This window comes from Panthera pardus, unplaced genomic scaffold, assembly GCF_024362965.1.
Source record: "Panthera pardus isolate Hobbes unplaced genomic scaffold, ASM2436296v1 HiC_scaffold_18, whole genome shotgun sequence".
In the NCBI taxonomy this organism is placed as follows: domain Eukaryota; kingdom Metazoa; phylum Chordata; class Mammalia; order Carnivora; family Felidae; genus Panthera; species Panthera pardus.
This window is the reverse complement of record NW_026526743.1, coordinates 27,325,282-27,335,565: the sequence shown is the minus strand read 5'-3', so window position 1 is coordinate 27,335,565 and position 10,284 is coordinate 27,325,282. Positions and strand designations below refer to the sequence as shown.

Genomic DNA, 10,284 nt, shown 5'->3' with positions numbered 1-10,284 from the left:
CCAGGTAATCTCAGTCCTGCTTGTGAGCGCCATAAAAGCTGGCTTTCCCCGACAGAGCCGGTACTTCGGAAATATCTGTGCGATGACTGACTGAAGAGTGTACCGTTGGTTCTACACGAGCGCTTCTCCAGGGACCCCCTCCCCCCCACCGCTTCCAGCTATACTGGATGGCCGCTATATTGCATGGTGTCTCGTTATTCACCTCTCACCTCCTAAACTAGTTCATGCTCTCACATTAGGTGTAATCGCAGCTGGCAACGCTTTCTGGGGATGTCTCAAAAAGATCGGAGTTGAAAAAATATTTTTGTGTCATTTTAATTTAAAGTAAAATTGTTGCCTCTTTCCCCACCCTTTCCTTTTTCTTGGCGAGCCCAGTGACCCCGGTGGTCCTCCAAACAGAGGCGGGGGTCGGAGCTGGGGGTCCCCCAAGGTAATTCTTTAGACAGCTATCAAAGTCTCAAAAGAAACAAAGGCTGAGAATCTGAAAGGTGTGGCAATTGGCGATTCCAAGACAGGTTTCCCCGCGTGGGGGAACGAGTACCCCAGGGGCAGGAGACCCTGCGGGCAGCGAGCCCGGATATCCAAAGGAAGTGTAGGCAGTCCGCGCCTGCAGGTCCCAGCGCTTGCGCCTGGCTGCAGCCAGCCGAACGTCCATTCTGGCTTGGCTGAGCACTCAGGTTCAAGGTCGCACGGGGGTGACCCGAGCGCCAGGTACCCCGATGGCCAGCATCCCAACCCGCCTCTGCTTAGGGTCCGGAGCTGGCACTTCTGCTCTGGACACAACCGAGAGGTCCGTTCGCCCTTCTGCTTCCGCCTGGTTAACTGCAGACTTTCATCCCTCAGGTCTCCGCCTGCCGGCACCTCGGGCTGGAACGCGCCCTTTTCTCTTTCTCCGCAGCTCCCCTCTGCCTGCCACTTAGCAAAACTGCATTTTTACTTCCCTGTTTGAGATTACGTGTGTGTGTAAAGTTCTAAGTCAATAAGTGAGGCAAAAATTCTTGTAGGGTCATAATTACTCTTGAAAAATCGCCCATACATCACAAAATTTGGTGTCTACACTCAACGCTGATGTGCAGGAACGTGTGGCTAAAACAAGTAGTAAAGGTGCACAATATATTGAAAAAATACGGATGCAATATATAAATTGTAAGTGCAAAAGAGAAAATGGTATCAGATAAATGAGCCTGCGTGCGACGCCACTGTACTAGTTACTGCCTAGTGTGCTACACTCTAAGAGTCACCAAGGCGGGCCTCGTCTGTTTTGGCTCGCCACGGCATCCTCAGCGCCTGGCCCAGTGCCTGCGACTTCGTACACGTTCAAAGATCTATTCCTAAAAAATGAAGGAAGGAAGGAAGGAAGGAAGGAAGGAAGGAAGGAAGGAAGGAAGGGTGGGACCCCGTGGCCGGCAGACAGGGGGGTTGGAGAGGGGTACAAGGGAGGCTGGGTGAGCTCCATTCCGGTGGCCGAGGGCTGCGGAGCCAGGTGCTGAGGCTGGCGTGGGATCCGGTGAACCGGCCTGGGACCGCGGCACCTGCGCCTCCCCGGGAGGCCACGGCGCAGGCCCCGCCCCGCCCCCGCCCCGCCGCGCACGCACGCGCCCTGCAGCCGGGTCGCCCGGCTGGCTCGCTCGCCCAAGCTCACCCGCGCGCTGGCTGCCCCTCGCGCCTGCGCCCGCTGGGGGGCGCTCCCCTCCCGCCCGGGGCGCTCCCCTCCCGCCCCGCGCGCCGACACGCGGGCGCCCCCCGCACGGCTGATTCCATTCCCAACCTGGGCGCGCGCGCCACCTCCTACCTGCGGGCCGGCGATTGGAGGCGCGCGGAAGGGCTGAGAGGGCTGAACAAGACCGCGGCCTGAGGCGGAAAGCGAAAGAGCTAGCGGCCGCGGCGGAAGGTCCGGGCACGGGCGCGCGCGCGCCCGCGCGCGCCCCCGGCCCTCGCTCCCTCAGTCGACTCCCGGCCAGAGCCCAACCCTGCTGCCGCGCGCCGCCCGCCTCGCCGCGCCTAATAACAACGGTGCCCGGGGTCAGGTGGCCGCGCGCGGACAGCGCCTCCATTGGCTCAGCGGGGAGCGCGGCGCATTAGGATTGGCTGGGAGGCGGAGCCTCGGCCAGTGGGAAGGCGGAGCTGTGGAGGGAGGCGGGCTGGGAGGCAGCGGGGGCGGGGCCAGGCCGTGGTCCGCGCCTTTGTGCCCGGCGCGCGCTCTCCGCCCGCTCCGGCTGCAGCGCCGGCTGCATCAATAATTCAGAGCGGCGGCGGCGGCGGCAGCGGCGGGTGCGAGCAGGAGGCGGCGGAAGCAGCGGGGACCGAGCGGCAGCGGCTATGTATCCAAGTGCGGCTGGGCAGCCGCGGCACCCCTGAGGCCCGGGAGGGGCTCCGGGAGCATCGCGTGGGGGGCACGCTTGCCACGGAGTGCAAAGAAGACCAGTAGTGTCCAGAGCGGCATCTGCGAAGCTGCGCACGGAGCTGAGGAGGGGGCTTCGGAGTGGGGTTGGGGCGGGGGGGCGGCTGGCGCAGGCAGCCCCCGGGGTGGGGGGCGGGGTGGGCGCCGGCGCCGCGATGCTGGGCGTCGTGGAGCTGCTGCTGCTGGGGGCGGCGTGGCTGGCGGGCCCGGCCCGCGGGCAGAATGAGACAGAGCCCATCGTGCTGGAAGGCAAGTGCCTGGTGGTGTGCGACTCCAACCCCACGTCCGATCCCACGGGCACAGCTCTCGGCATCTCTGTGCGCTCCGGCAGCGCCAAGGTGGCTTTCTCTGCCATCAGAAGCACCAACCACGAGCCGTCCGAGATGAGTAATCGCACTATGATCATCTACTTTGACCAGGTGAGCGCTCCATCAGATTGGCTTGCGAGGGGGAGAGGTGGAGGGTTGATGTTCGATCCACTCCAAGGCTCTGCGGAGCCTCGGGAGCAGGAGTTCGGGACTGACTCTTGTCTACTTCCCTTCGTTCCCGTCTCATTGTAGGTACTAGTGAACATCGGGAACAACTTTGATTCAGAACGCAGTACTTTCATCGCCCCGCGCAAAGGGATATACAGTTTTAACTTCCACGTGGTAAAAGTCTACAACAGACAGACCATTCAGGTCAGCCGCTGCCTCAGGGTCAGGCCCGGGCCGGCAGAGGGCTATTACCTGCTGGAGTGAGCGGGCCCTATGGGGGTGGGAGATAGAAGGGGCAGCTGCATGTGCCTGGGGTTGCTTGGATGGACGAGTAGCAGGGCCTCATAGTTCTGTGGCTTGGACTGTCTCTTGTTTTCTTCTCTCGCCGGCTCTTGGAACCTAGTCCTCTTCCCACACAGAGTTTCCTGCCTTCGCCTTCTGGGCCCCTCCAAAGAGGTTCTTCCCCTTTTCCTACGGGATACCAGGGATTTCCCGTAGCGGTTGCTGGTTAGCATCAAAGACAGTTCCTCTTTCCAGAAGCTTTCTGCGACCGTTGCCTTCAGCTCCACAGACCGTATCCTCATTCTCTGTCCCAGCTCGGAAGCCTGGACTCCTGTGCGCTTGCCTTTAGCACCACGCTCGGGCCGGGATGGGAAGGGTGCTCCTGGTATCCCTTTGGAGACTCTGGGTTTTTGAACTACCGGCGGGCGCCGAGCCCAAGCGTTTGAAGGGTGGAGAGAGCAGGGGGCGGATGTAGTGCTGCTCCCCCCCCCCGGGCTCCAGCTGTGCCCATGTCAGCACTCACCGTCCCTCCAGGTTCCCAAAGGTGTCCAGGTTTCCTTTGGGCAAAGACAAGAGCCAGGATGCACGGCTGGGGAGAGGGCGCTGGGCCTTTGGCTGCTGATGCCACCGCAAGGGCAAAACCAGGCGGTGATGGCATGGCCGGTTCTGGGGATGAAGCACAGAGTGCAGCCCTGGCAGAATTTCTCATCAGTCCGAAGCCTTGCCCAGCTTCCCTACTGTGTCTCCACTGTGTCAGGCAGCTAGGACCGGGAGGAAGCAGGGTTTGGTTTGGCTTGGTTCTCCCGGAAACTCCAGTTGCCGGAGTTTCTCTTTGAAGCGGGGTGGGGCAGGGGGTAGGGGTGGGGGTGGAAGCGACACCAGAGCTTGGGACACCAGAGCTGCCTATGGGTTCGTTAAGCTGGATAAAAGAACGCAGTCAGGCTTTGCTTGGCGCGCTTTAGGAATGAAAGCGACTCCCATTTGGGGGGCAGACCCTTCCTGTCACCCAGATTGGCTGTTTTTCGCCCCACTGGTCCCTCAGCAGTAAACTGCAGAGCCCCCTTTTTAAACCACCCACCCCCTTCCACCACGCTCCCAGGCCTTTGTGGTTGTTAGCCAAGCGGGGAAGGTTCTCATCTCCACTGCTGCTTAGGTACCCGCCTCTGTCGCGCCTCTGAAGTAGGCCTTTCTCTTTCCCAGGTAAGCCTCATGTTAAACGGGTGGCCGGTGATTTCAGCCTTTGCTGGTGACCAGGACGTGACCCGGGAGGCCGCCAGCAATGGAGTTCTCATCCAGATGGAGAAAGGCGACCGAGCATACCTCAAGCTGGAGCGGGGGAACTTGATGGGGGGCTGGAAGTACTCGACCTTCTCCGGATTCCTGGTCTTTCCCCTCTGACTGGCTCATCACCGTAATGAAGGCAGGGAGAGGGCGAAGGCAGGAGGAAGGCAGGAGGGGGAATGAGAAGACAGCATGACTGGAAACTTCCTACATGGTCCCCAGCTGTATCCGGGTAAAAGGTGTGCACCGGCCGCTGGTCGGACAACTTTGTCCGTTTCCTCATTAGGAGAAGCAAATTCTGCTTAGCTCTGCGCACTCCCATTTCCAAAAATAAACTCGCCTCCCCCATTCTGGTTGAAGTAATCAAGAAAGAGAGACTGCCTTGTCATTGTTTCTTACCCCCATGTTCATGTTCCCTAAAATTTATACAAAAGAAACTTTGTATTTCACTGTATAACGTGAAATATCTTCCTCCTCAGCCCCCTCGGAATCTTTCCACCTGCTGAAATCTAATATACTCCTCCCCCTTTTTAGTTTGGAGAGGGGAATAAGGTTTTTGTTTTGTTTTTTGAATGGGGGAGGTAGTTTTAATTTGGCAAGTGTTGCTCTTAAAACACCGCTCAAGAGTTAATTAGCTGAAGATACTTTGTGTCCTCCGCTGCTTGTTAGCAGAGACAGGACTTACCTTAGTGGTGACTGGTTCAAAAATATATATAAATATATATCATTTGTATTCAAAGAACTCTTCCCAGTGGAAACTGGCTGTATTTCCGTATTTCTATGTCCTATTCGGAGTGATCGTGAAATCTAAGGCTGCTTGATGTTCTGATGCTTGTCAATGCCCTCGTGTTCTGTGACTCCACTAAATGCCAGGAGGTTCTTCCGGACGCTTCCTCGTCCTCTGTAACATACGTGTGAATAGCCAAGATTTAATTTTGCTTTAACCCAATAAAGTTGAAGTGGGACTTTTATTTTTCTGAAACAGCTTTCTAAACTCCGCATCTTCCCCAGATGCGAGGTTTGGGGGCGGGTTGTGGAAGCGCAAGGCTGAGAGGCGCCGGGGACTTGGTGGGAAGGCCTGGGCGCGAGGGCTTCTAGCGAAGGCGGCCTGCGCTCCTTTTTTTTTGCGCCAGGCCTACAGCCAGCCCGCATTCGCCTGTGCTCCCTGCTTTGGCCAAAATCTTGCCTGGCCAGGAGACACTACCGGCCTGGAAGCGAAGTGGGATTTTTTCGAAGTCCAAATACATCAGGAATAATCCCAATTGGAGGAGTCGGCACGCTTCCCACGCCTCCGCCCCTGGATGTCCCGAACCTTCAGCCCCACATTTCCCGGAGCAGCTTTATGTTTTATACCAGCGCCTCTGAATCCCGCGTCCGTCCGCCGCCGTACTAGCCCGGCGCCCAGGACCTGTGATTGCGCTCCACGCAGGACTTTCATTCGAGAGGTTCGTCCAGGAGTTTTGATTGTATCGGAACATAATGTGAAAGCAAAACTGAAATAAACGACTTCGTTTTAAGTCTAGAAGTCTGACCCAGTGGCTTCAGCCTCGGGGAGGTCGGGCGCCGGAAAGCGGAAAGCGGGTGGAGGCCAAAGTCCTGGGGCAAGAGCCTGGGCCTGGATTGGCGCCTCTGGCTTTGGTCCTTTTAGAAGATTTTTCCTGGCCGGACATTCGGGGGTGAATTTTATTGGCTCCTAGGGGTTGGAGAGAAGGGGGTAATAATTGCACAATAAGCAACATTTCTTGTTATTACTGCGGCTCCTCTGATTGAAATTCACCGAGCACTCGGCCTTCCTTCAAATGCGGGCATGTTTCTCCTCCGCGCACAAGCCAGGGGCCGGCATCCCTTGCCGCACGCTTCGCATCCCCAGTGCTCAGGGTCCCGCCAGGGATAGCTAGAGACTTCGGGAATGAGTTGTGCTTTTCTCTTCCTGCCCAACAGTTCTCTCCCCCATAGTACCCAGGGAAGTAGGGATGAGGCGCAATCCTGAGCCTTAGAGGAATTTAAAAAGAAGCTATTCTTTTTAAAAAGGGACACTTTCAAAAATGCTTTTCTCGGCATTCTTCTAGTTGGGAGGGAGAGATCAGGGAGAACTGGAGCCTTCAGCAGCGAAACTAGCTCGACCCAACTGCACTGTCGGCACACAGCCTGCCTGCGAGGTAGGCATAGGCGGTGCACCAGGTAGTATCCGCCTAGGACAAGGGCTTTCGGGCCACGCAGGTTGCATAGTCACAGCACCCCTAATGCGCTTGCAGCATTCTCTCTGTGGGAGGGTGGTCACCCTCTTCCCCGGGGAGGGTACCACCAAGGTGTCTGTCCAGACTTTGGGACCACCAGGCGGTGCTCCAGCTGGGTGACTTGGGCCCGTCCCTCCTCTGGCCTCAGTTTGCCCAGCTGTATAAAAACAAAGAGGATTTAAACATCTCCAAGAGCCCCTCCTACTCTGAGATTTCGTTCATCCTCTGTTACTTGAACGTGGACCTGCAGTTCTTTTACCTGGGTTTAATGAGTCCTGGCTGTTACTTGCACTGATCTGGTTCCTGGAGGCAGTCTCCTGAATGCTAGGCCTGAGGCTGGGGTGGAGGCAAAGAGGAAGCTTGCCTATCCAGAAACTGAGGTTCACTCAGAGCCAGCCTCTTCTCTGGGGCCTGGGAGGTGAACCAGAAGGGAGCAAGTGGACCCCAAGTGGGACAGGGAGGGGAAGGTTATCCCTTGATTCTGGGCTCCAGTTAAGGGAGGGCTCCTTCCTCCCCAAAGCATTAGAGATCCTTCTCAAACTGGCTCCAGCCACTTCCTCCTCCACCTGCTGGTCCCTTCCCTCTGCCATTTGATGAGCCCATCTCCTACTACTGTCTTCATGCCTCTGCACCTGCTGTTTCTTTGCTTCAATTTGCAGTTCTCTCCTTCTCTACTTTTCAAAATTCTGTCCTATTGGGGGATCAAAGCACTTCATGTAAGAGGCTGCCTCCTCTGGGAAGCTCTTATGTAGATACAGCACAGGCACTGCTTTTCCAAGGTTCACTATCCCCTCCTCACTCTTCCCGCAGGCCTTTCTTGGCACTGGTTGGCAAGGGAGATATCTAGGGCTGGGCCTGTCTCCTGCTCTGCAGTGGGTTCCATAGAATAGTGGTACCCACTCCAGCGAGCTCTCAGAAATGTTAAGCAAGCACTCTGGTCCCAGAGGCTTCAGGAGAAATATGGGTTTCTCCACCCCCAAACTGCCCTTATCTTCGGGTCTGAGCCCCCATTAGCCTGGGTGGAGATGTGGACAGCTTTCCCCAGGGACCTGGAGTTGGAGCTAGAGACTTCACTGGGGCTGAGCACTTGGGAGTTGGGCCACCTCCCTCACCTCTGGAGTGGAGGTGGGGGTGATTGTTACCTGTTCGAGAGGCAGGTGAATCAACCCTCAATTGAAAATTGTACCCCAGCTCAGAGGGAGCCAGATACTCTCAAATGGTGTGTTGGGGACTGAGAGGGATAGAGAAAAAAAAAAAAAAAAAAAAAAAAAAGGCCAGCGGCTCACTAGAAACTACATCCCGGTCCCCAATCAGAAGCTCTAGGGAGGGGGCCAGTCCTAAAACCTACACTTCACAATGGTTTCCTTTAATGCTTAGAACCCTCTAGGCCCTTTCAGATCTGGGCCCTGCCTCCTGCTTTCATCTCAGATAAACCTGATCAGAATAGAGCCTGTAGGGGTTCCAAGACCACCCTCTCATTCAGCCTCCTTCTCAGAGTCTCAGAGACTCCTCCCCTGCCCAGGTCACCTTGGTTACTTCCTCCACTCGAGCCTCGGGGAAGCCCGCCTCACCCCAGACTGGGCGGAGTGATTACCCCTTCCTGGCCTCCTTTTTTGCTGTGTGGCCTCTTTTACCTCCCTCCCCCACAATCCCAACCCGCTTCCGGAGGGCTGCGATAGTGTTAGTGGTCTGTTGCGGGGATCTCAGGGAGGTTTCTAGGACCCAACGAGCCCAAACCTGACTTCCAGGCCTGGGTTTTCCAGGCGGCGCCCAGTGCCGGTGGGAGCCGCCGGTCAGCGCGGGATCGCTGGCGAGGAGCCGGGGTCACTCGTGTGTGCAGTCTCGAGTCGCGCCCGGCTTCGCCAAGTCCCGCGCGGGCCCCCTAGCTAGCCCACTCGTCCGCCGCGGCTTCCACGGTCCGCACCACTAGGAGCGCGCCCCCCACCCCGAGCTGCGCTGGGGCGCTCATGCTCCAATCCCCGGCGCATCGGCTCCTAATGAGAACATAATTACCCAGATGGAGAGGGAGCCTCACCCGGCTCCTTAATTGTTGCCTTGTTGGATAGGGGGTGTGTGTGGGGCGGAGCGAAGGGGCTGGACGCTCCCGCTGGTTCCGGGCGGGGTCCTGAAGTCCCAGGCCGGGTCTTTGGGCCCCCGTTGACCTAGTGGAGGGAGAGACCCCGCTCAGCGGACGCGCGCCCGACTCTGCGCTTGGCTTGAAGTGCGATCTCAGACTGCTCTCCCCGCCCTACACCCCCCACCGCCTCCCTGTCTGAACAGTTTTCCTCAGCTCCCAAGTGCGGTGTCTAGGGTTTGTTCGGAGACATCTTTTGTGATAAACGCGTTCGTGAGTCTAAGCCTTCCCCCCTCGTCCCATGCAGCCATATAACTCCAGGCTTGCGCTTGGCCGAGTCCTTGTCATCCCCACTGGCTTTCAAACAAAACTGAAACTTATTACGGACTCTGCCTCTGCAGGAGGCCAGCAGTGCCCTGGAACTGGGAGGTCAAGCCTGGAGGGAAAGAGCAGATGCATCTCTCTTTGAGCCAATTTAATTCGGAAGAAAATCTTTCCCAGGGACGATTACAAAGGTCTCTCGATCTCTTCGCGCAGAGCTCCTCATTGAAGATACATCCATACCCTCTCTGAGCCTCAGTTTGCTCATATTTCAAATGGGGACAGTAATGCCTTCACAGCAGGGTGGTTGCGAAGACTACCTGAAAAGGTGTAAAAATGTTCAGCGCTGCCGCACCCACAGTAGGTGCTGAATAACTGGTGGCAACAGGGAGGAGCAGTGGACAGCTGGGGCATCACGGTATCACAGAAGCAGGACATACGGCATATCTGAGCAGATCCCTACATCCAATAAATGGTAAAACTGAAACCAGACAGAGAGAGGACGCAGAGCAAGTGAATGGTGGAGTTAGGGTCCCGTGTCCTTTCCTTTCCCTGTACACCTGGCTCCCCACCCCCTCTCGGCAACAGCAAGAACAAAGGCTTGTATTCCCTAAGGGTCTTTCATCTCCATCCCTGTTGCTCATATATTCGCATTGGCCTCTGTGGTTGAATATCCTCTGGTTGTGTGTCTCCATTAGGGGCATGAGCCCTGTTTACATGTCTGTGTCCCTTTAGAGGCTGTGCCCCTCTAAAGTGGGAAATGCATCAGGTTCATCTTCCTTGGCCCAGTGCCTCCCATGGTGCCTGGCACAGAAGGGGGCGTCTGTGATGGTGTTATGAGTGAAACCAAACTGTGCCTGGAGTGATTTCAGGACATGGACCCAACCAGTGAAACTCTCTTCAGGGGAACTTCCTGGCCCCTTCAGTCCTCCCACCCCCACCCTCCCCAACACACTGACACCGACAGGAATATTGACATGGAAGTGTTTTCAGACCCTATGCAGGCAGAAAAACCTTTGCAGCCACCTGTGCTTGCTCTCAGCCTCTCCCATTTCACTCTGAGCTCCGCCTGTCCCCAAGGAGTCCCAGCTTTGACCCTGGAATAGCAGCAAGCAGGGACAGCAAGGAAGAGGCCAAGATTAGAGGTATGGTGGTGTTTGGACTTGTTGCCAGGTGTCCTCCCTGGGAAAATGCTTTTAATCAGGAAAATAC

The 10,284-nt window shown here is 56.9% G+C and overlaps 1 protein-coding gene across 1 annotated transcript; it reads left to right on the top strand.

Annotated features, from left to right (window-relative positions):
• The first annotated feature begins 2,536 nt into the window (after positions 1-2,536).
• Positions 2,537-5,411, top strand: CBLN1 (cerebellin 1 precursor). Its single transcript, XM_053906075.1, has 3 exons — positions 2,537-2,820; positions 2,962-3,081; positions 4,360-5,411. The coding sequence occupies exons 1-3, from the start codon at positions 2,557-2,559 to the stop codon at positions 4,555-4,557; spliced, it is 582 nt and encodes a 193-aa protein (XP_053762050.1). The 5' UTR covers positions 2,537-2,556; the 3' UTR covers positions 4,558-5,411.
• Positions 5,412-10,284: the final 4,873 nt, after the last annotated feature.

Excerpts from the sequence above, each read along its gene's own strand:
- CBLN1 (XM_053906075.1), top strand. The coding sequence starts at position 2,557 with ATGCTGGGCGTCGTGGAGCTGCTGCTGCTGGGGGCGGCGTGGCTGGCG. Across the intron at positions 2,821-2,961 it reads TGATCATCTACTTTGACCAG|GTACTAGTGAACATCGGGAA; the intron begins GTGAGCGCTCCA and ends GTCTCATTGTAG. Across the intron at positions 3,082-4,359 it reads ACAACAGACAGACCATTCAG|GTAAGCCTCATGTTAAACGG; the intron begins GTCAGCCGCTGC and ends TCTCTTTCCCAG.